This window comes from Abramis brama (genome assembly GCF_963993115.1).
Source record: "Abramis brama genome assembly, chromosome: 20".
Taxonomy (NCBI): Eukaryota; Metazoa; Chordata; class Actinopteri; order Cypriniformes; family Leuciscidae; genus Abramis; species Abramis brama.
The window spans coordinates 26,886,567-26,911,583 of NC_139982.1; the positions used below are offsets into that span (position 1 = coordinate 26,886,567).

Consider the following 25,017-nt stretch of genomic DNA (forward strand, 5'->3'; position numbering starts at 1 on the left):
AAAATTATCATTCTAGAAGAAAATTTCAGATGGCACTTAGAGGCTTTTGCATCTGAACTCTTCATATACACACACACATACATGTTCTTGACTTATCTAATGTGTGTGTATATATATTTATATATACACATTCACATTCAAGAACATACATATATATATATATATATATATATATATATATATATATATATATATGTGCATGTTCTTGAATGTGAATGGAACATCCATGTCAGTCTTATCTACTCTGTTTGTCTCCAACCACATACAAGAGGACACACACACAAAAAAATTACAATCTCAATAAAATTTTTGGTGATTTTTTTTTATTTACCAGATGGAATTGGAGAAAAAAAGTCATTTATTACAAACCAATTATATTCAATAATTCAGAAAAAGTCCACAAGTTCATGAATTACAGCAATCACTGTAATGTTCTTGCACAATGAAAGAAAAAAATAACGATAGGTCATTACAAGAACATCACCAGTGCCTTTGTGCAAGTCTACACAAATTTTGTACACGTGTAGACAACTGTTTACGAACAGTGCAATGCAGTGTTTTATTTCAAATTAAAAAAGGAACATAAAGCAATTTAAACAGATATGTAAAGTTTAACACACACTACTTCAATCATATTTTTAATAGAATGATGTGAGGTACCTTTGGTTTATTTTTAAAAAAAACTTCCCCAAAGTACAAAGAAAAAATTCAAGCATTTAGAAATGTTGTATAATGTATAATATCAAAGAATGCAACGACATAATTCAAATCATGACAAAGAAATCAATCAAGTAAAGACACAAAGAAATCAGTAAAATCATTTCACAAAGAAATCAATCAAGTAAAGACACAAATAAATCAGTAAAATCATTTCACAAAGAAATCAATCAAGTAAAGACACAAAGAAATCAGTAAAATCACTTCACAAAGAAATCAATCAGTTCAAGTCGAAGTAAGAAATGGATCACTGAAATCCTCTCGTTTTAAGAGAATACAATAAACACAATGAATTAAACAATACTATTAAACAAAATAATAGTCAGAAACATGATTAATAAATTGAGGTACAAGTTTGAGATGAACAGAGCACATCTCTGAACTGCAACAAAAAAGAAATTCTGACAATAGTCAATAGGTTTTATCGAGTAAAATACACTGCTATTTCTTCAAGAATATTTGAAAATGTGTTTGTGTGAATGGCATGGTGCAAATGTCCTGAGGGACCTGTAGGATTGAATACTGAGGTAGAAATATAAGGTAAGGTCTAAATAAATGTGCAAATGCTCTAGCATAGTGTCTATGGGAGTCATTTGTGGACCAGTTGAGCACCATCAAAACACTGCATTGCTAAAATAATCCTTCTCTCTAGACCTCCTGCAAAGAAGACAATTTGCGTTTTCTAATTTCATTTTGTCTTTGTCCTGTGTGATATATTAGTACAGCCATCATAAATGTGGGTCTCCTTTAACACAATTTCAGTGACTTACAACTCCCTCATAAGTTTTCATAAACAACCCTTCTGGATGAATTCGTGAAGTTGTCACAACCTGGCAATACAATGAAATCCCTCATATTTCACAAGCAGCAAGAGATAAAACACAGACAATTTGTCTGTCAAATCTGGGGAGAAAAAAAAGCTCTGCCCATATAATTTTATCTCTGCCATAAAACAATTTAGCTCACGTTTATGCACTGGCTTCAAAAAAATAATGAAGTGAATAATAAAGCCATTAAACGTGATATTACATCTCATCTCAAGAAATAAAATCAATTACGGAACAATATTTTCATTAGCAAGAAAAACGGTCCATTAAAGAAAGTCAAGCAGAGAAAAACTCAAAAATCTGGAACTTCAAGAGCCACATCAACTTCATCTGGGGTCTCTTCTGGGTTAAATGTGGCTTGCATTGCTTTTACTGAATTCTTATGAGCCTCCATAAACTTCTGAAGAGACTTGGAGGTGTACAGCCAGTGGTGTTTCAGTACATCTTCAAGTTCAAACGTTTTGGACTGCCTCGCATTCATCTTCCGAAAACGTCTGAACAGCTTGTTCCCAGACTCATTGCCTTCACTGGCCCATGCTCCGATAGACCCGTCTCTCTCCACAATCTCAGGAACATGGGCCAGAGTCTTGTGGAGGTAGTTGGTAATCTTTCCATCATAGCGGTACTTAAATGTGGTGGAAAGGAGGTCAGCAAATTGCTGAGAGTTGTAGCTATATTGACAGAGTTGGTCCGGGCAGTCTCGGGAGGGACAGGTGGCTCGCCACACAGGCTTCATCTGGAGGTAGAGTTCCATCAGTCTCTGTAGAGCCTCACGTCGTTCCTCTGAAGGAACCAACTCACAGACCACCTCCACAGCCTCGCGTGTCATCAGCCGGCGCGCATAGTTTCCATTCATCCTCATCACAGGCTTGAGTTTCAGTTTGTTTCTTAGCTGTTTGTCCAGGGTTGACCGCCAACGACGGCGCTCCTCTCGACTCGGATTGCTCCTCTGGTAGACTTCGCCGATCTCATCCTGAAAGATCTTATAGAATTCAGTCGCATTGCCAATGTCGCAGTGCAGGGCATCCAGAGTAGGCTGGGTCTCCATGAAAGGCTTTGCGGAAACCCCTTTGACCCGGTCACGGAGTTCATCGGCGGACTCTGAGAAAGGATTTTTCCTCCAGATCTCGTAGCGCTCAAGATTTTCATCGTGGCTACGTGTGATGGAATGAAGCACCATGTTTTGAGAGGCTTCAGCTCGGGTTGAGTCGCAGAGTGTGCATACATAAGTGGAGCCTGATGCTTCTAGCCCTTCCATTTCACGAACCATCTTCTCATCATAGCCTGTACCCCGGAAGAAGAATCTAAATGAGCGTAGCAGACCACCAACAGATATGATAAGTCGACTTTCCATCATGGCTTTCCGCTCTGCTACCACAGGCCCCAAGATTGCTGTCAGGGTCTCGTGGTCGGACTCATCCACAAACATGAGGCACAAAGGTCTACAAGAGAGCTCAGAGTTTGGCTTTGGTTCCTGGAAGATGGTGATGCCATCATCCTCACCCTCAACTCGGATGGAGATGGACATGACTGTGAAGGAAAACCTCACCGCCTTCTCAGGAACCGCTGGACCGTTTCCATGCTTCTCGCTGACATCTCCCATACCATCACATGATTCTTTCACCACCACAGTAAAGCCAGAGGTGCAAATGCTGTCATCTAGCCCCCTCTCTCTGAGTCCTTCCATTATGTCCTCCTCCAGGTCTTTTAATGCAGAAACCAGTGCCACATCGTAGCGGAACCGTCTGGAAATGGTATCCGCAGGGACATCCTCAACAAAGGTTGTCCAACCGGAGAGGCCATCAATGATGCCCACATCCCAGGAGCTGGAAACGTTTTTTAAAGCTGGCTGCCATTCAAATTGGTGGAACCCGGGGAGAAGCTCTTTCTCAGCATTACGTAGTGTGTGCAGGGGCTGGAATATCTGGCGGCCACTAGTGGCCTTCACAGTGCGATACATCTTGTGGTACTGACTGCAGCTAAGGAAGGTGTTGACCCTTATAGCCAAACACACTGCAGGATGCAGACCAAATCCCCTGCCTGAAAGAGAATACAGAGGGAAAACAAAACTGTGTGAGATAGAGTCAGAAGTTTGAATTCACATAACTGTTTATCCAGAATAAACTCAAAATAAGTGAGACTGTGAGCCTGAATGTGTGATTATGGGCTGATTTCAGAGCACCAGCAATTGAACGCAACAATATCTGTAATTCTGATTATAACTGCAGCATGGAATATGTCCTAATTGTTCTAGATCAGAGAGATTATTAATGCTTAAGTTAGAAGAGAGGTGACTCAGCTGGGCTGGAAATACTGATATTGGCTGCTGATGAAAACAGGCACCAGCTGGACCCTGTTCCCCTGGGGGGTTTAGACAGTATCTATGTCATTTGCAGATACAAGGGCTACTGATGTTGTTTTCATCCTAACAGGCTCTTTACAAGAATTGTTATTGAGTACTGAGTTTCACATACACTACCAGTCAAAAGTTTTGGATTTGTAAGATTTTTAATGTTTTTAAAAGAAGTCTCTTCTGCTCACCAAGGCTGCATTTATTTGATTAAAAAAAATAAAAAATAATTATATTGTGAAATAATATTACAATTTAAAATAGCTGTTTTCTATGTGAATATATAGTAGTGTAATTTATTCTTGTGATCAACAGCATCATTACTCCAGTCTTCAGTGTCGCATGATTCTTCAGAAATCATTTGATGCTCAAGAATTTCTCATTATTATCATTGTTGAAAACAGTTATTTACATTTTTATTTCAGGATTCTTTGATGAATAGAAAGTTCAAAAGAACAACATTTATCTGAAATAGAAAGCTTTTGTAACATTAAACGCTACTGTTCAAAAGTTTGGGGTCAGTAATAATTTATATTTAATTTTTTGGGGAAGGAAATAAAATAAATCAATACTTTTATTCATCAAGAATTAATGAAATTGATCAAAAGTTACAGTAAAGACATTTATAATGTTACAAAAGATTCTATTTCAAATAAATGCTGTTTTTTTTACTTTCTATTCATCAAAGAATCCTGAAGAAAAAAATATTTACACAACTGTTTTCAACATTGATAATAATAATTAATGTTTTTTGAGCATCAAATCTGCATATTAGAATGATTTCTGAAGGATCATCTGACACAGAAGACTGGAGTAATGATGCTGAAAATTCAGCTTTGATCACAAGAATAAATTACATTTTAACAGTTATTTTCACTTGTCATAATATTTAACAATATTACTGTGTTTTTTTTAACAAATAAATGCAGCCTTGGTGAGCAGAAGATACTTCTTTTAAAAACATTACAAAATCTTACCGATCCAAAACTTCTGACTGGTAGTGTATGTGTGTGAGTGTGTGTGCGAGCACATTCAGTAAAGTGGTGCTTATTCTATTTAAAATGACAGTGAGGCACATAGGAAAATAATTCATACATTTTTTATATAGATAACCTCGTGGATGTGTTTAATTTTTCATATCTAGTTTCAGGTAGTAGCCTAAACATGAACATAATTGTGTAAAATTACATGTTAAAGCTGTTGTTCCATGAAAAATGAATACAATTACTGCAGTCAGGCATTGAAAATTAGGCTAGTTCATTATACAAAACAAATGATGCCATATATTAGGTTGTAAAAACGTTATTATTGGTTGCTCTCAAGCTTATGTAAGTCAATAATGCATTATCTGTTCATTCTATTTGTATTCATCTGACAACAACTGCTTTGACAGTCACATATTGTGGGTGACGTGTTTCTTGGCATTACCTTGCATCATAGCTTCCAGTTCATCTGCTTGTTTGTGTTCATTCCCGGCTCTCAATGCCAGAAGGAAGAGCGTCAAACAGACAGACTTCACATCCCCTCCTTCTTCCTTTTCAGCAAACACCTTCACCTGGTTCTTCAGGTCTCTCAGCCTGTGTTTTTGAGCCCGACGGGTCAGCGACAACAGGTGCTGTCTAGGGCGCCCACCTTTGTTGACTGGCAAGTAACCATTGAGATTCTTCTCTGAAGGTGTTTGTTCTTCCTGAGACTCTTTTTCATGGTAGTGGTTAAGGCAGTGTTCCCTAAAGGAGTCCAATCGGACCCAGTCGCTGCATCCTTCGCTGGGGCAGAGCAGAGGAAGAGAGCTGAGGGTGGCAAGGAAGAACTTGGCTGGCCTGGTCAGGTGGGTTGGGTTCAGGTGTTGGCTACAGGTGGGACAGTTCGGGCCCAAAGCTCGACTGTACCTTACTATGCAGACCCGACAGAACAGGTGCCGACACGGTGACTGGACAGGGTCGGAAAGCAGGTGATCACACACTTGGCAAGTAACAGCACGTAGCAAGTCCGCTGGGACTTCGGGAGGGATGAGCTTAGTGCTCAGATGGTCCCTCTGGCATTGTGTGATATTCTTTACCCATTGTCCTCTCTGCACTGATAGTTTTAACCATTCTTTCCCACCTGATCCCACAGGATTCTCTGTGGTCTGTCTCCACAATCTATTGGCACCTGAAGTTTCTGGGGAATCCCTCTTGATTCTCTTTGGAAGGCTGTGTGCACCTTTAAGTGGTTTGGCCCGCTTCCTTCCCATTCGCTGAAAAGAGATCTTCTTAGGGAAGCAGAGGTTGCAGTTGGAAGTGTGGGACTTCCAGTCTGGGATCCGGGTCCTAGTGAAAGAACAGAAACCCCCTCCCCTCATGGCAGCAGTCCAGCATCTGTGACAAAACAAAGACGGATGTACCGTCTCCATGTCGGTTGTCACATCCACCTTGAAGACCTTCAAGATCACCTCCGGCCAGGTGACCAACTTGCAGCCCATTTTGCGCAAGGCACACCGGCTGGACTCTTCCAAGTCTCCCTGGACTTCATGTGATGGACCTTTAGTCTTCCGTATTGTGAGGCCACAAAGACGACACAGGCTTCTGCAAAAGACGCAAGAAAAAACTAAGCTTGACCCTGATTAACAATGATATGCTTTCAAATACAGTATGCACAAGTCAACTGAACATTCAGAATTCATAAATCACTCAATATTATCATTAGACTCACTTGAGAAGATTCATATGTGTATCAATCTCCTGCAGCTTAAGGTCCACTCTCTCTCGAGTGCTCTCCACGTTTTCCTTACTCTTCCCTCCAAAACAGAGCTTCATAACACTGCCTGGAGAGCCTGCCATCTCCATCTCCACCTCCACCTCAGGCTGGTTTTCCTTTTCCACCGGTGTTTCATTAGACAGAGGGGCCTTCTCCATGGACTTGACCCGAAAGAGCTTAAACTTCCATTCCGAAAACTTAGGATGAGACAGTTCGTCAGGCATGGAGGCTCTGGGAGCATCTTCAGAACTCCACCTCCCTTTCTCCATGGCGTCAGCTTAGATTCCGCTGCTTTCAAGAGAGAGAAAAGAAAGTGAGAAGGAATAAGATTAATTCTTTATGAATCGAGAGTTTATGAGACTATGAGATTATGAGATTAGTTTGGCTGCCAAGGAATATTCTTAGGTGTAATAGAAAAAGGGGGTTTCAGGATTACAAATCCACAAAAGAAGAGGAAAACAACATTATTTCCAGGGCTGTGACACAATCAGACAGATTTACTTAAGTCTACTGGCATTGTTTATTAAAAGCAGCCCTGAAATCCCAGCCCAAGCTTGAGAGCTTTGCTCTGACCCAGAGTACAGCATTATACCATAAGTGGCATTTAGTGCCTCTGTAAAATGCATGAGACAAGCGTTAAGAAATCGATCCACTGCTGAAAACTTCATTTCTCTCCTTCCTAACACTCTCGCTCAGGGACCCACCATGTCCCTTTTTCTATCCCTCATCTTTTTTCATTCCCCCCCCTTTGTTAAATGGACACCTCTAGGGCTGTCAATCAGTTATAATAGTCATTTACTGTGCTGAAACAGGAGTTTAAGTCCGTAGAGGAGCTTGCTGGCATTTAACGGAGAGCTCCAGAGAAAGAGAGAGAGTCCAGTCTTATGATGCACAGCGATTGACTGAAGTCAGATGAAGAGAAATTGTAATGCCAGCCATTCCCTATGAATCAGACCCTATCCTGTGTTTCAACCATGTCACTCACTGAGTACGAAGATATGCATAAACAGGCAAATAAAAACAAGGACTAGATCAGAAGTCACATTACTCGGACTAGCAGTAGCTGTCAAACCCTTGCAGATTCACAAAACAACTGTGTCACGATGTGACACTCCTCTCTCATCCCATCCGCAAGAAGGCAAAATGGTCCTCTTCCCTGATCAATAAATCAACAAGGGCTTACCATAACACTCCCATGGTGAATACATGCTGGCATTTTCTCTTTTTTATCTCTCTCTCTTTTTCTTTTTCTCCCTCTCAGCTTGTGTTTGCACCCTGGGTTTCTCCAGCTATCAGCTCTGAAGTGAACTATTGAGACATGCATACACAAAAACAGCTGAGAGCATTCAGTTTGTCAGTCAGCTGGGTTGTCCTACCTTGTTTTTGAGGCTCAGCTGGCGAATTCTCCCCTGGGGTCTTTCCGCATGGGGGCACAAGGGAGGCCTAGTGCGTTTCTGTGTGCGGATGTCTTCCAGGCTCTCGATTTAAGAGTGCCTGGCTGGATCTCAGTCACTTGATGCTCCTATAAAAGACTGTGTCTCTCCATAGGAAGAGAGTCCTATTTATACCCCACTATGGGGTCCCTAACCGACACATTTTAGCACCTGAGAAACATTGGAGGTCTCGGGAAGGGGGTGGGGGTGATACTAACCACATTCACACACACACAAACACACACACACACACTTTTACTAAGCTACCTAATGAGGGCATGCCATAGATTTCTTGTTTGTTTTTACATTATGGTAATTATAATTGGCATACATATTAACTCTAACCCTAAATTAAAATATTTTTTCCAAATCAAGACAAGCCTAAAGGACAAATTGTGTAATATTTAGTAAACTTCTTGGACATTTTTTTCACAAACTATTTTAAAGTAAACCCTTACACACATACAGTATACACCAACACGAGACATCATAGACCTAACATCTGAACAACCGTCCACAGACACTCCAATACACAACATAAATCATGCATTAAGACACACAAACATATATACACATTCTGCATAGTAATCGTGTCAGTGCAAGGCACATGGATACAAACTAACGCATCCCCCTGCTGTTTTCACCCGGTGCTCTCTGAAACTCATCTCCAGCAGGTGGTCCAAGCCAACATGCTGCAGCTTTGCTATTTGATCCTCCTCTATATAGAAAAACAGACACTGTTAAAACACATCGGATCAAAGGAATACATTTAAAAGAGAGCTGACAACCATCTACTCAAGGCTGACTGACTAAAATGTCCTTTATGGTATATTCAAAAGTTGGAAAAGCATAGCAAATATAGGCTATAGTCCAATTGCATTTCACAATTTCAGAATCCTGCTGAGACATGGTTATTTTTCGTTGACTTTATAAACAAATTATCCATAGTAGGGGAAACTAGGATGTCACTATAATGAGCATAACTCTACAAGTGGGCCTTGGTGCAGTCCCATTATGATCTGTGTTGGTGTCATTAGCAAGTATGAATTAAATGGATTTATTCGTTGATAAATAAAGCAAGGGTGTATTTGCAGAAGAGTTATATGCTGTAATTGGTCCTGTGCATTTCTGAGGCGATTCTGTCTGGACTTCTCACAGACTAGTCATTAAATAGTCACCAAGTGCCTGCAAACATTGGGTGGCCTCTCTCATCTGAGAGTCACAAATTCTGCAAACCAAACAAAGAGAAAACATCATAAATAATAGGTCATTTTACAACATGGTTGCTATTTGTACCCTATATATAAATGTATAAAAAAATGACTGACTCTGTTAATATTTGCAACAACAACCATAGAACGACCCATAATACTAAACACATTAATATGAAAAATAAATAATTATTTAAATTCACATTATTTGAATACCTTTAAATGGACGAACAGACAGAGAGAAAAAAAAAAACAGAGGAAATAAATAAAGCCTCATTATTGTGAGTAGGCTAATAAAGGGACGGAAAGTCATTTTTATGCAAAAGAGTTTGCTTTCGGCCAAAGTTTAATAGCCAAGTCTATAAACTGAGCAAAATTAGAAAGGTCATTGAAAATGCCAATTTTTACAAGTGCTCATTCATCCTTGAGGACTTGAAAAACATTTGAAAACATTGAAAAAAAAATTATTGATCACGATAGAGGTCACGTGTGTGCATGTTTATTGATATAATCTGTCATCATTTACTCACCCTCATGTTGTTCCAAACCTGTATGACATTCTTTCTTTTGAGAGGTATTTTGCTAAATGTCCAAGCTGCTCTTTTCTATACAATGAAATTGGACTGTGATTCACTCTATTAAACAAAAAAAGTGAGAAAAACAAAAGTACATGCAATTTCTGTGTTTTAATGAAGTAAAAGTCAAATGGGTTTGGAACATCATGAGGTTGAGTAAATAAAAGAATTTTAATTTCAGGGTGAAATTTGCACTTTAAAGCAGTAGTTAGGCCTGCCAGAGCCTTCTGTCTTCACAAACCTAAAGAACGAGATGGAAAAACAGAGAGAAACTGTAGGTCTGTTGCCATGGCGAAGCAAACAGAGCTGCAGATGTCCATCTAACAAACAAGCGGTGACCCCTAGAGATCCGCGCCTCTCTCCGCCTGCTAATTGACTTGTTATTGATCAGCCCAATGGCAGTTTGATTTATGTGAAAAATGTCTTCAGTCGACAGCCACCTGGCATTAAGCAGGGTGTTTATTCTCCACTGCATGTGTGAGTTTTAGGGGATAAGTTGTTGAGGTGCTGTCTTCACCAGACCTGCATGTGGGGTCAAAGATGTTGGTGTCAACGCAGAAGGCAAAATCAAACTGCACACCAATCAAAAACTTTATTTGAGTGAGAAGGTGGATCATTGACACACATCTTTTAAAGAGCACTAATCTTTGTTTAAACAGCTTATCATCCTCTGACATTTATGTGATGTTATGACGTCAAGCTGCCATTTTTCGTCTTTATCGTATCACAGAGTAAACACCTATCCCACAATGAATGCAGTGCTAGGAAGTGCATAGCTCCACTGCTAACAAAGCATATTGCAGCATACCTTTTCGGTAAGCTACTTGCTTGTTTGGGGTAGGGTTGTCAAATGTAGCGGTACTACAAAAAAAAAAAGTTAACGGTACCAGCATTTCTGCAGTAAGCTACTGGTAGTACCAAGTACCGGGAATATACGGTACCCGCTGATAGGCGCCGCTAGACGTGTTTGTTTGAGGTTTCTATTAAAGGTTTCTATTAACAGCATGTTTTTTACAAGCGTTGAACATTGTAGCCAATCGCAATCATATCTGTTGAGCACATGAATGCAACAGCCAATCAGAGATACTAATAAGTAAGTTAGTCAGAATACGCTGAAATATTTACTGGTAAATTGTACTGGTATTGGTACCGACTACTGAAATGTTGGAACCATGATAACCCTAGTTTGGGGGGAAATGTTTAGCATGTCTAGCTAGTTAGCCTAGCCCTTTCTGTTGACAAAAAAAAAAAACAACAACAACATATTTTGGCCATCTAAGCGTATTCTGACAAAGTCACAATTTCACAATAATAGTCGCTAATGAAGAGCTTAGCTGTATTCAGTCTTGTGGTGATATTCGCCGATTTGCAATTGATTGGAAAAATAAATTAAGTCCGAAACTGAGCATCCAAAATGGCACATTTCCTGTGCTAACCGAGCACCTGTCTATGGGAATGCTACAACTATATTTCTCCAGGTATATATCTGACTTCCTTGTTTGAAATCTAGAACCATTCTAGAAATAACACTCATTATTAAGACTCATCTTTAAATTATAAGAAGCATATAACCTAAAAAGCTATAATTTTAAAGTCTTCACAAACAATAATGTCATGCAATTAAAACATGTAAATATATCTGTGATGTTTTTCCAAAGTGGATGAGGCCCTGTTTCAAGGGGTTAAACAAATTAATTCTTCGCAGACCTTCCTTTTTCCTCTTTCCTCCATCTCTGCTTCCTTAAAGTTTATTTTGTAAATTAATATTCCAAGCAGTGGTCCCGAGTGAACAGCCATTAGTCAAAGTTAGCTGACAGAAACTCTCCCTCTCATCACCTTCCCCTGAGCTCTGCCTAATAATCATTAATGCAATTATCAGGATACACACTATTCATTACTGTCCTTCCATCCCTCTTTTTCTCTCTGTCTGTGTCTGATCTGAAGGGTCTCTCTCACGCCATGTAGCCGGGGCCTGGAAAAAAATAGACATGCCATTGTTTCTGTCTGGCCGTTTCTTATGCTGCCTTCAGGTTCTTTACTGTCACTCTACCGAAATTTAATTAACTTCCAACATTGTGCCATTCTGTGTGTCGTATAAGCTTTTCTCGTTATCCAATAATACAGAATTAGACTCAATCTACTGCAGAGAAGATGGCGTTTGTATTCCTCAAACATGTAGTAAGACCTGCATGTGTTTGCGTGTGTGCTCAGGAGATCACCAGATGCACGCTATGTACTCAAGTAAACCTTCAACGACAAACCCCGTCAGCTTGAATCCGGGACAGTCGGGTGAGAGAGAGTGGAGGGAAAGGAGCCGGGTGTCTTCAATCAAAATAACAATGCTCTTTAATTCTGATTTAATTAAATCTGCTTTTTCCCCCCCGAGTGAGGCGCAGGATCAGACAGCCGTTAGAGACTCGCAGCCCCACAAAAGTCTCTCCTCCTCCGGGTTTGTGTTTAATCATTGCTTCTTTACACTCCGTCAGAGAGCTTTTGATTCCAAACTAATGCTGGTTTACACAGCTGGCCTTCTGAAATAGAAAAGCTTAGAAAAGTGAACATTGAAACTACCAGATTTCGACTTGATCAGCACACAATGAAATTTGACAGATATACAGACAGAACAGACAGACACATATTCAATATTTGTATTTTTCTCAGGGTCTCGACTTTTGCATGCACACAAGAAACTTCTTGTGCCCTTGAGAAACTATTCACATGCACACATCAGGGAATTTTTTGCATGCTTACGCAATACAATTTCTAGTTTTATATAGCCTATACTATAAGCTATTTCCTTTGTGCGTCACTGCCATCTTACTAATAAGAAAACAAGAGCATGGATGCACATTAATTAATTAATTGAGATCTATTTGGTCAAATTTGGCTTTCCTTATAGGGTAGTACCTCTAATATCAAGGGCTAATGTCCAATCTAACGCATCCTCTGCGGTGGCAGAGAAACCATGACACGAAATGGGCTAATGGCACAATACGGCTGTGTGCATTGTCTTATTTGGCAAGTTCAAGGGTCTATAAAAAAAGACGAGTACTGTAAAAAGGTGTTCAAAATCTGGCTTTCGTAGAGGCAGTATGTCATATTTCAAGACCATAACTCTGTGGCGGCCAAGAAACCACACCGTGCGAAATGGGTGCATTGTCATGCTAAGTTTAATGGTTTCTCATGCGCACATGAAAGTCTGTATATATTAAAAAGGATTGTTGTTGTTGTTGCAAAGGTCCTTTTAGAGGCTCTGTAATACGGTGTTAAGAATATCATGAAAAGAAAAACAAATTTGCATAATGAAAAAGTGCACCTTGAATTCATTCTATCCTGTTTGACAATCACTAAACAGTTGCCATGAAAACACACATCTTGTGTGATAGATTTATTTTCATTAAATTCTTAATTTTCTATTATAGAAAAAAAACTAAATAGGGGCAATCATCTGGAAATGCAAATATTTGTTCCATACTCTGCTTTCTTTTTTCCATACTTTTCCAGACGTGGAAATTACTGATATCAAATTCCATACTTTTCTATACCTTTCCAAACCCTGTAGTTAGACCGACAGATACATATATATATACTAAACAGCTATCTTTGTGTTCCGGTTGTCGAAATGAAAAGAGCTGAAAAGAGCAGCCCTGTCTCGTCATCACAACTGAACCTCGTTTGTCCCTCTAAAGTTGATTCCGCAGGAGTGACAAACGACGTCCGCTTTCCGCGATTAAGTCTGCTTATTATTTCCCTGTCCTTTAACTAAAAGTCCATTATGAGAAATGGCAGGGCTGCTGTGGCCTTTTCAGAGGCGCTGGTGTCACACCGCAGCCATGAAGACAATAGACCCCCTGACAGCTGTTAATTCAGGGCCACCTTAAACAGTCTGATCTTTAAATCTACTCGCTCTGTAATCATACTGGAGGAAGGAGGGGTGAGGGTCCACCTGTCAGAGCACAGAACTGTGTCCAGGGCACCACGATACGGTCAGGCAGGGCCTGAGATCGTGGCAAGTGAGCATCTGTCAAAATATATTGTTTGTTTACAGCAAGAGATGGCCGCTGGGATAGCATATGGCGGCCGCTGATGGGTACAGCGTAGCAGTCGATCAGAGACGGAGAAGGCGAGCAGATGCTGGGTGAAGGACTCAGGAATGGGCCGCTTTGTGGCACCCAAGAGGAAGATATCATTGCTCAAGCGTTGCTCAGAGTTCTCATTTATGCACCAACCTAAAAATAGAGAAATACAAATGAGACATGCAGTAAGAGTATATAGCACTATAACGTTAATGTATATAGCAGCTTAGGTAATTTGATCTTGAAATTTTAAATAAAAGTAGAGTTTGAGTATAAAAAAGACACAAAAGTAGTATTTTAGTTTCCACCTCAGAGAATTAAGAGTATAAAAAAGTATTAAAAGAACAAAAGCTAATTGTGATATAAAGTTTAAAGTATAAAAATGAATACATGAAACTTATAAATAAATAGGTAATTGTGAACAAGTTTAAAATATAAAAATAAAATCTGCAAATGTGAGAGAGTTGCATTAAGGTAGAGTGGGGAGAAAAAAAAGTCTAAGTAATAAATAAAGTTTCAAAAAAGATAATTATAGGCACAACTAGAAAATATAAAGTTGCAATCATGACAAAGGCGCATTTCAGTCTATGATAAACAACCAAGAAGTGATTTTCCTTTCATAGGGACGCCGTCTTGGGAATGGCATTACGAGTTCAGAGGATTGATGAATCATGGCAAGTTTGTTGTGACTCCACATTGCTGACAGTGGTACAATTACTGAAGCGTTGCTTCCTGTTACAACCACACTCACTGCAAAATGAGCCACTTATTGTAATGATGGAAGGAAACAATTCTTCCCCTTTCTGTCTCCCACTTTCTTCTCTACATTTCCTGTTTCCTCTCTCGGCCCCCTGGGGAGCGCATCGTTCTAATAAAAATGGCTTTTCATTCTCTTCCACTAAGCTGATGGATGAAGGAGGAACGTGTGAGTTGTTTATTCTAAAATAGGTGGCTGAAATAGATTTGATTTGTGGTAAGCAGCTTCCGAGATCAGGCCAAAGTGACACAGCTGACACAACGGCGGACGATAATCAAAAGTATACATGTTTGCGTGGTTGTAGGTATGAGTATGTAATGCCAGGAGCGTGTGCTGGCCATGTTGCAGCCACTCTCAGAGTCAAGTTGACATATAATCTGTGTCTACACTACTACAAATCAAATCCTTTTATTCACTATCACGGTAGACGAGATTTGTCGCTTGCCTTACCCTAGCCTGTCTGTCTGATTAGCATTGCCTGTTTGATAAAGGTCTCTAGGCCTCTGAAATGAAGCAAGTTGACAAAATTGAGTTTGGAATGAGTAACCAGCTAAATTTTTGGTTCCCAGAACGTTCTTTTTTAAGGTCTGATTCTGGTTAGCCAGGAAAGTTTTCTTAACAGAAATAGGGAGGTAGTTTTTGGTTTGTAGTACGTTATTCTAACGTTCCCTTAACGTTATTCAAACATTCCCAGAACGTTCTTTTGTTTTTGGTTAGTTTTTGGCTTGTAGAACGCTATTCTAAAGTTCACAGAACGTTCCTTTATTTCCTCCCAGTGACTTCAACACAATCAATGGTTTTTATATGAAATTGATTTCAATTTCAGACATTAAAAATAAATTAATAATAATTTGACTTAAAGTAGGACATCATTACATTTATTTCTTAACTCTTGTACAGTTTATGCTTCTTTTGGTCTGTAAACACAAGAATTTCTTGATTAGGGTTAGGGTTAGGTTATCTTCAATAAGGGTGTCAAATCTCTCCAAAATCATATTTACTCTCATATCTATATTAATTATAAGTAATTATTCAATAAAGAGATAGATAAATTAATGATAGTCAGTAGGCTACACCAGTAAAATGTACTCGAATTACTAACGTAACTTCGGTGATTACGGGAACGAGTACTGCATCGCTAGAAAAAGTTATAAAAAGAACGGTTCCTAGAATGTTATCATTTGGTTCTCAAAAAAAAAAAAAAAAAAAACAGAAACCAAATACTAACATTAAGGGAGCATTCTGTGCAGTCAAACAGATGTAAAACAGACGAGTGACACGTAGTGCAGAGCTATACTCTCTCTTCGCTATTGAGCTGATTATCAGCAATGCACATTTCAAAACACGCCCACATGCTCATGCACTTATCCGCCGCAGATGCGCCCCACAGCGCCCACTCTGTCATGAAGCTGTCCTTCACAATTAGCAACAGACAATCTTGAAGTGAGCTGACTCAGAATGGAAACACGCAAAACAACTGAGAGAGTAGCTGAGGTTAGCACAAGAGTGTCAGAAATGGCACACAGTTCTGATTTATCCTGTATCCACATGCTTGTGGATGAGTCAAAATGCATACAATCTTAGCTAATCATAGCAACTACTACAACTCTATGAAATTCATAAGCCTTTTTGGATGTACAGTATACAGCACTGAAAAATGTATGATATGAACGCGAACGCTATCTATGCAAGTTTGATTTCACACAGTGTTATTCTAAAATGTGTCCGAACAATTTAACAGGCTTTAGCATAAACTCTGCTTCAAAGCAAGCTTGATTTAGATACATCATTGCATTTCATAACATAAAAAAAGTTGCATTCTAAGTGGTATAATGGACTTTAACGTAACCGTCTGCTTTTACGCTAAGAAAGCTTGATTTAGATACATATAGTTATAGGCTATAGTACATCATAGCAATTCTTAAGACAACAAAGTTGCATTTATAGCGGTTGTGACCTTTAGCGTAAATTGTCTGCTTCTGCCAAGAAAGCTTGATTTCATACATCATAGCAATTCAGAACACAAAGTATTCTTAGCGGTATAATTGGGGTTTAGCATCTGCCATACACTAAACAAGTTTGATTTAGCAACACGCAGCATTTAGCTACGTTATAGCAATTCATATCACCAAAGTTGTATTTTCAGCAGAGGGCTTTTCACCACTAGCTTTCTGTCAGCTTCTACTCAAGCTTGATTTAGCAACATGAGCTTGCTTTCATGCCAAACTGCATCCCTAAAAATGTGTCATAGCAATTCATAACACAACAACGTTGTATTTTTAGTGGTATACTGGGTATTAGCATAAACCTTTGCATCAGTTTTTTTCTACAACAGTTTCAAGAGAATGTCACTGTGAGCTAAACAGTTGAAATGTTTATAACTATAGCATCCCCAATAAGATTAGTGTTTAATTGAACTCAATTACCCTATTAAGCGCTAAGGTTTGTTAGCGCAACAACAGTACAAAAATGCATACCAAACAGGGCTGCAACCTTTGCACTGAATTGAACAAAGATTTGTGTCTATATTTACGTTTAACCAGCAAGCAACACCCTGCATAACAACATGCTAAAAATCACTCATAGCATACTAACAGCTACATTAGCACCACTCACATTTTCTCCTGAAAATCTAGTTATTTGTCGAAGATAGTGAAGCCATATGAGGAAAACATACTGTATAAGAGCTAGTCTTTCTTTTTCCTGAGACCATGTGACAATGATAGGCCTGAACTTCAATTTATTGGCAAAGTTACACATTTCAGAAAGCTTTTCTGCTGTGTAAGGATGTTTCGCTCCCATCAAAAAGCCTATAAAAGAAAATACTGCCAGCACAGAAAATATGTACCAGGAAGCTGATTTAGATCCTTTTAACACAAGCAGTTGTCAGTGGACTTGCACAAAGGTTTTAAACAAATCCTTAATCAGCATTTTTAGGTAGAAATGTCTTCGTATCGACCTTTACTCGCTCATCAAAAGTCAAAAACAAAACGTCACATTTCTTTAAAACTCTCACGATTACTGTTAGCTAGTAGTGTTTGCTAGTGCAAGCTATCATTGCTAACTTCCAACAGTAACCGTTCACTTGTGCAGCGACACGGATATGAATGATACTTTAAATCATGTAGCTATTCGAAAAGAGGTGTGCCAATACTTACATGCTAAAATATAAGCAAGTAACATACATTTTAACACATTAGCAACTACTATACCTGGCATTGTGACAGTCTTGCTACTCACATTTTCTCATCAAGTTCACATTTGTAAACAAATTGCCAGCGTAACTATTGTTTTAATTATTGTAAATAACTATTAGCTAAAAGTGTATGCAATAGCACCTAAGCTACTCTACTCCCCTGATGATAAGATTGATTGAGGACTGTAACGTATTGAGATTTGGTTTTGTTGGTGGAATAGCTCAATCCCAAAGCTCTTCCCCTGGTTCCCCACTTCCAGATAATAAAGCTTTAGTGTGCTAAAAAGAAACGAGTATGATCAATAACAGCTGTTAGTGGTGTAGATGATCAGCCTGACACCTACATAAGACAAGTCATAAAAATGACCAATGTAGGGGCCAGTCTCACAGGCATAGATTGATTTCAAGTCTAAGGCTAGACAAGATCAACCATTAGCAAGGACACGAAGTGGAAAAACTAGCCTCATCTTGCACACAATCTGTTAAGAAAGACAAGAGAGGAGGTTAAAGAGGATTTTTGCAAAGTGAATTGTACTTCAAAGTCCATTTTAGCGGGGGAACAAGGACCTGCTGGGAGACAGGTAGTCAAATATAATCCAAATTTAAGGTGACACTCGATGGATTTTATTCTATTTTACACTCATCTCCTCTGTCATATCAGGTTTTCCCTCTTTCCATCTCTCATCATGGCATTTTTTTTATACCAATTTATCTAGAATCGGCGGTCTCTCTCTTGTTGTTTGACTCTTTGTGGTTAAAGCTGAAAGCATGCCTGGTAAACCATTAAAAAAAAAAAAGTCCAATTACACCAGGCTGAAAACATTTTATAAAAAGCTAATGAATATTTATTATTTATTATATTCCAGAATACTGAATATTGTCTGGTTTTTAGACGACATTTTGTCCAGATGTGCTGAACAAATGAAGCAGTCCACAGGTGTAGGCACACTTTTTTTTTTCTCTTTCGCTACTCATACACATACAAGCAAACAACCTCTCTGCATGAAATAACCTTCTTGATTTCATTATTCTTCAAATAGGAAGAAATGAGACATGGAATTGGTATCTTTTCACAAGACACGTTACAACACTGTCACCAAATGGCGATGTCATATAATTACACCTGTTTCGAGCACAGAGTAGAAAAAATAAACACACACACACACACATACAGAGGGAGAGAGAAAGCACTGAAAATCTGATTAAGGTCGGCTCGCCTTGGCAGCCTGTGTCTTTATTTATTTATCTCAGTAAACACACGCTCACTTTATTCTGGGAATGTGAAGCGTAGCATAATTAGCTGAACATGGCTCCCTAATTGGGCTTTAATTGATATGAAGAGTGTTGCCAGGGCTGAGGCCTTGCGTAGTGCACATGCTGAGCAAGTGGGCGTGGCCTAACTGCCAATCAATCCCACTGGCGGCTGATGAGGAGCCATTAAAATGGCCGCCTCCAACCAATTACTGAGTGAGGTTCGGTTTACAAGCAGAACACAGGTATTTTAATTGTGGATAAATGTTTATAGAACTAGAATGATTCTAATAATACTATCAATATACTGCAATCACTCGGTTTAATTAAACTAATTTCTGCAAAGCACCAAAAAGTCAGATCTGAGATAGCCTATTCCTACTTGAAATCTCAGAATAACGATATAGAAATAAACTCAATGGCATATTGCTTGCGCTTATTTTGCAGGAGTTAGATTACTAACAGAGAAGCTCATTAATTGTTTTACATGCCCATCTTTGCAGATGTTTGCTAAATAGCTTTTATCATAGCAGATAGGTAAAATAAGTCCTTATATTAATGTTTTATCCATTTGAAACTGATTGATCATGAAAACAGGGAGCCATATATTGAGCCATATAATTTTGAAGAGCAGGCCTGAAAAGTAAAAGGGATTTGTGACATCAGCTAAAGAGAGAGAGAGAGAGAAAAAAAAAGTTTCAAAAATAACAACATTGAAGGAAACTTTAAAAAAAAACAAAAAAAAAAAAACACATGATTTGTGCATTACTTCACTACTTACACTTGTCCAAATTGGAAATTCTGATTTACGAGTCAAATGGAACACAGTAATATTACTACTGTAAAACAATGGCAATGTCCCAACTAGCACACTTCCCTTAATACAAAGCAAACAAGATCAGAATTAGTGTGTTAGTATTCCAAAGGTACCATTTCCAACAGCATGTATGCTTTTTTTAATCAATTATTTATTTGTGCATTGCCATGGAGGAGTTGTGACAGTTCTATAGAGTGTTTAAAAACAGCAACATATGCTGCATCTGTACAGTTGAACTAGGCTACTAACACTAACATGGAAATGAAAACAGTATGTGTCAGAAATAATAAAATATCATTTTATGACATTGTCTTACCAATAAATGAATACAAAGTCTTTGCAGGGAACAAGGACCAAATAACCAAAGTATTTTTGTAGTAGCCTAACTACTGTAGGAACTTTGGCTGTCCTGTTATAAGGGTAATCAGAAGTTAATTTTGAACAGTAGACCTGTATGCCCTGACCAACGGGGACACTTAAGGCCAGGCTAAAGTTAGCTGTCTTTTAAGTGGAAAAAGAGGTCCCAGCCTGGGAACAAACGATCATAAATAACACTCAAAAGCGTAGCCTACACCGCAGAAAAAGAGCACACCTGCTTGTCAGCATTGTGGACAGCAAGTTCCTCTGCTCTGACAGTTGCACTGCACTGAAATTCTCCTCAAACGAGCATTTAAGTGGCTTCTTGCATCCAGAACACACACCTTCCACACACAGAAACCGTCGATGTCAACCGGTGTGCACTCAATCTCCCGGCGTCACAACCTTCAAGGACACTCGAGTTGTGTTCTGAGGGTCAATTAATCTCTTTCCTGATAGTAAATTTAAAAAACAATTCTCTGTGGATTTAATAAGCACTTTATTAAGCACTTCTAAAAGGACAGAACTGCATTTTAATTAGACCCGCACCTGATTAATGCACAATTAACACAGCCAGTTCATTCATCTCGACGTGGGATCAGAATGTAAACACAAAAAATAAAATAAAATAGAAATATTGCTTTAATAACTAACTGAACTAAACAAGTTTAGGTTGATTCACTAAAATTACTAAAAACAAACAGAAATAAATTAAAGCTAAATTACAATTTATTTTATATTTATATAAAATATTGCAAAAATAATATAACAAAAAGAAAATGCATACAAATCAGAAAACGTATTTAAATACAAAATATAACTGCTTCTAATGGTGTTTGACCCCACCACCAGACAGACAGACAGATAGACGGACAGATGGACACTGACTCAACTTAATGTATACATTTCATTTATTAAAAAAAAAAAAAAGTACAAAAAGAATAGTTAAAATAGTTTATATAGACATGATGCTCTTTGTACTATCACCAGTAGAGAGCACTGTTGGCACTTTTAAAAAAAAAGATCAACTGGAGCACCATCAAGTAGTGTTGAATTCTGCATTAGCACCTGGGAGTCCCTCACATTAAGTGTTAAGCAGTAGCCTATAAAAGTGCTTTGAGACTATTTGAATCAGAATATTCTGTAAAACTGTAGAAAACTCTGGAATAAAAAAAAATCACAACTGCCAAATTTCAAATTAGATAGAATTCTTACGGTTTTTCAAATGTTTCAGTAATGAAATTAGTTATTCAGATTGTTTATTATCAGGTATCAGCTATTTTTTTACAGTCTATGGTATCAAGGAATGTGTTTGAGGTAACCATAACATTACACTGATTGAACGATTCCCATCGCAATCTATTTCAGCCATTACGCCGATAAATTATTGCTATACACATCACTTTATTATAGGTTTGCAAAAACAAATTTAGTGTTTTTTTTTTTAAAGATAACTGACATTTAATTTTATATATATATATACACATATATATATATATATATATATATATATATATATATATATATATATATATATATATACACACACATATACATATACAAGATCCTTTCAACTTTATGTTTCACACTTAGACCGTGAACTCTGATGAGTAAAAAACACATTCTGGGGCATCCCCGTCCAAGTACAGCTGTGAAATCACTGCCAAAGCCGGCACAGAACCTTAATATATCCTGTAGCTTTGTGTCCCATATCCTGGAGAACAGTTACAGGTTTCTTATCCTGGTCCTTGACACCTGTTTTGAGACAAATGCTGTGCTCATATATTTGGCTACAAGACCAATGAGACGAGAGTCTCTTCTCTTGTGCATTTCCTTGCTACCTCTTTCCTCTTGTTCAAGGCATTGACATGTACCTCCTGAAGTCAGGATGAGACTTGTGCTGTGAATGAGGGCAACCTTCACTAAGCGATCGTGCGTGTGCAACCTCCGGGGCCTTCCACCACATATCGGTGGACTCTATTAGCTCCGGCAGGATGTCAGGAACCACAAACTTCTCCGCCAGGAAGACTACAGGCAACACAGCCAATAGCAAACCCCAACCCATCACTCCCAACCAATAGGACAGTCCAAGTCGAGTGATGTCATCCCTGATCTCACCAATATGTTGATGGGTGAAAAGCGCCCAGCTGAGAAAAAAGAAAAATCCTGTGGGGAGGAAAAAAAAAAATGGGGAGAAGGTTAAAACATGTGCATTACATTGCAAAAAGAAAGCTAAATATGGAGGTACTGACCTGTAGGTATTAGCGTGAGCATTAGCAGGGTGGTCGGGTCAAGCGCCTGGCCTGCCATCAGCAGAGAGCGAGTGTTGGAATAGGAACGCACCGTCTGAGACGTCCAGCACAGGCCGAACATGAGACACAGCACTCCAGAGCTCACAGACATCAGGAAAGCGACCACAGCAAACACTCTCTCAGCCTCCAGAGCTGTTGAAACCAGACCAAAACACCTTTAATATTCAAGAATTTAATATACAGCGAATGTGGTTTGGTATAGCCTGCTCACTAGACCCCAAGGAAGGGGGTACCCCTATTAACACTGAATTTAAGTGATGACCCTGTCCAGAAACTAAACAGTTATTGAGTTTAGACTTGAGTTCAATTATTTTATGATGATGATTCTCCACTGAATGGACCCTAAGTGTATAAATTACCTAATTAATTTTATACAAAAAAGACATACATATACACACACACATTAAGTCACGCCTTAAGACACTGTCCATGAAATTTTTTTGCTATCATTTTGTCAACTCGTGTCATTCCAAACCTTTATGCAAACCTGCATTTCTTTCTTCTGCTGAACACAAAAGCTAATATTTCAAAGAATGTTTGTTTTGGTTCCCATTTCACTTCCATTACATTTGTTCTTCCACATAACGGAAGCCAATGGGAACAAAAGCTGTTTAGTTCACAACATTCTTCAAAATATTTTCCATTGTGTTCCACAGAAGACAAAATGTTGACTATCCCTTTAAGAACATCCAGCATGAAACCATGACAAGTAATTTCAGTTTGAGTGCTCTTGAAGAACATCACATTGTGAAACTATTTAAAACTGAACTGATCTGTCATAACGTCATCCATCATCATTTTCATTTGTCTTGTTCTGAAGAAGAAATGAACTAAGGGGAAAACCAGACAGGCTACAACTAATAAAACATGCAAATATTGTGAGTTCTGCATCTCATAGCCGGTCTGCTGCAGCCCACCGAAGTGTAGAAACCCCACCAACACAAAACCATATCATTACTTTACATCAACGTTGGAAATTTCAGAAAAATTCAGGAGATGTTTTCATTTCAATTCCTCTCATTTGGCTGCTCTGTACTTCTCAGCAGGTCAAAACTTGCAAAAAATGCCACAATTCCTCTAAAGCGTTCAGCCCCCATGATCAGACCGTATGGTATTTTTAGACTCAAAAAAGCAATGCTAGCAAAGGCCTAAAAAAGTAAGATACAACAGGAATGCATTATTAATAACGTATGTTTTATAGAAGCCACATGAATGCAAGTTTCTAAGATCCAAAGCAGTTGTATAAAATGAATGTGGGCCACATGAGGGCTACTGAAATGTTTCTGTCCCCCACGTGTATTTAGACAGGTCAAAGCCAAGTTAAAGAGCTTCGGAGGCGTCATGAACATATGGTTTTAGAGGGGGCACTAGTAGCAGTCATGATTCACTTCTTTCCCAATGCAAGATAAAATAGGACCAGAAATATATATATATTGAATGACACTTCTGAATAGCTTTCATTTCCGAAGGTATGTGAGAAAAGCAGACACATCACATACCTTTAGTGATGTCCTCGTTGGACCAGCTGATGTCCGGTGTGGTCTCATTCCCTGAGGACCACAGACCCCTGTCATCCAGCCACTGAGGTGTCCAGATCGCATAGCTGATACACAAACAGCCCATCAAGCCAAGACATGATTCAATAAATCGAAAACGACTCCTCGAGTCCACCAGTTCTGGTCCTTGCATTGCTCTGATGATTAAAAAACAAATAATGGTTAAACATAATATTAACTGAACAAAGTGTAGCTGGAAATTTAACTCAAAACAATAGTCGTTAATCGCTGATGGGTTTCCTTACCTTGACTGGCTGTGAAGTCTTTAAAATGAATTCAAATGATTTGATTCCACACAGTACAATGACAGTGACTGATCACGTTCAAATATCAAATGAGTCAGACGCGCAAAACATGAGATTTTAGAGGATGTACAGACACGTTCTCACTTCCCCCTCACAATGCTGTAAAATGAGACTGTAAAGATTTCCCTCTGCCTACAGTGGAGACCCACTCGCAATGGAAACTCCCCCTTACATAAACTTACACAAAAACACAGGGGTTTCTGGGGGAATTTAACCACTTGCGTTGTGAAACCGTTACAGAAACCTCTTTGAGTCAGTGAGGTTTGGAAAGTGAAAATGATATTTAATAAATCAGTCTACAGTGCTCAGAGAAGAATGTGTAGCCTATATTTGACTATACTTGCATCAAACATCTAGAACTGGGTTATAAGAAACAGATACTATAACAAACTATATAACATACATACACATATGTACTGTGTATGTGCATGTATATATATATACACTACCGGTCAAAAGTTTTAGATCGGTAAGATTTTTAATGTTTTTAAAAGAAGTCTCTTCTGCTCACCAAAGCTGCATTTATTTGATTAAAAATACA

The 25,017-nt window shown here is 38.7% G+C and overlaps 2 protein-coding genes across 5 annotated transcripts; both read right to left on the reverse strand.

The window, feature by feature from the left end:
* Positions 1-325: 325 nt before the first annotated feature.
* rag1 (recombination activating 1) lies at positions 326-8,147 on the reverse strand. 4 transcript variants are annotated; one of them, XM_084094757.1, is made up of 4 exons: positions 8,007-8,147; positions 6,586-6,918; positions 5,323-6,458; positions 326-3,584 (listed from the first exon to the last, which is right to left on the reverse strand). In XM_084094757.1, the coding sequence occupies exons 2-4, from the start codon at positions 6,897-6,899 to the stop codon at positions 1,837-1,839; spliced, it is 3,198 nt and encodes a 1,065-aa protein (XP_083950883.1). In that variant the 5' UTR covers positions 6,900-6,918; positions 8,007-8,147; the 3' UTR covers positions 326-1,836. The 4 variants fall into 4 exon arrangements, with proteins under 4 accessions (XP_083950883.1, XP_083950882.1, XP_083950885.1 ...); XM_084094756.1 differs by having other exon boundaries at positions 6,586-6,921; XM_084094759.1 differs by lacking the exon at positions 8,007-8,147 and adding an exon at positions 7,814-7,968.
* A 13,055-nt stretch (positions 8,148-21,202) lies between these two features.
* On the reverse strand, positions 21,203-24,913 carry LOC311071593 (uncharacterized protein). Its single transcript, XM_084095997.1, has 4 exons — positions 24,417-24,913; positions 24,115-24,308; positions 22,556-22,747; positions 21,203-22,469 (listed from the first exon to the last, which is right to left on the reverse strand). Exons 2-4 carry the CDS (start codon positions 24,302-24,304, stop codon positions 22,159-22,161), a joined length of 693 nt encoding a protein of 230 aa, XP_083952123.1. The 5' UTR covers positions 24,305-24,308; positions 24,417-24,913; the 3' UTR covers positions 21,203-22,158.
* Positions 24,914-25,017: the final 104 nt, after the last annotated feature.

Excerpts from the sequence above, each read along its gene's own strand:
- rag1 (XM_084094757.1), bottom strand. The coding sequence starts at position 6,899 with ATGGAGAAAGGGAGGTGGAGTTCTGAAGATGCTCCCAGAGCCTCCATG. Across the intron at positions 6,459-6,585 it reads ACACATATGAATCTTCTCAA|AAGCCTGTGTCGTCTTTGTG; the intron begins GTGAGTCTAATG and ends CGTCTTTTGCAG. Across the intron at positions 3,585-5,322 it reads ACTGGAAGCTATGATGCAAG|GCAGGGGATTTGGTCTGCAT; the intron begins GTAATGCCAAGA and ends ATTCTCTTTCAG.
- LOC311071593 (XM_084095997.1), bottom strand. The coding sequence starts at position 24,304 with ATGCAAGGACCAGAACTGGTGGACTCGAGGAGTCGTTTTCGATTTATT. Across the intron at positions 22,748-24,114 it reads CAACGAGGACATCACTAAAG|CTCTGGAGGCTGAGAGAGTG; the intron begins GTATGTGATGTG and ends TGGTTTCAACAG. Across the intron at positions 22,470-22,555 it reads GCTCACGCTAATACCTACAG|GATTTTTCTTTTTTCTCAGC; the intron begins GTCAGTACCTCC and ends TCCTCCCCACAG.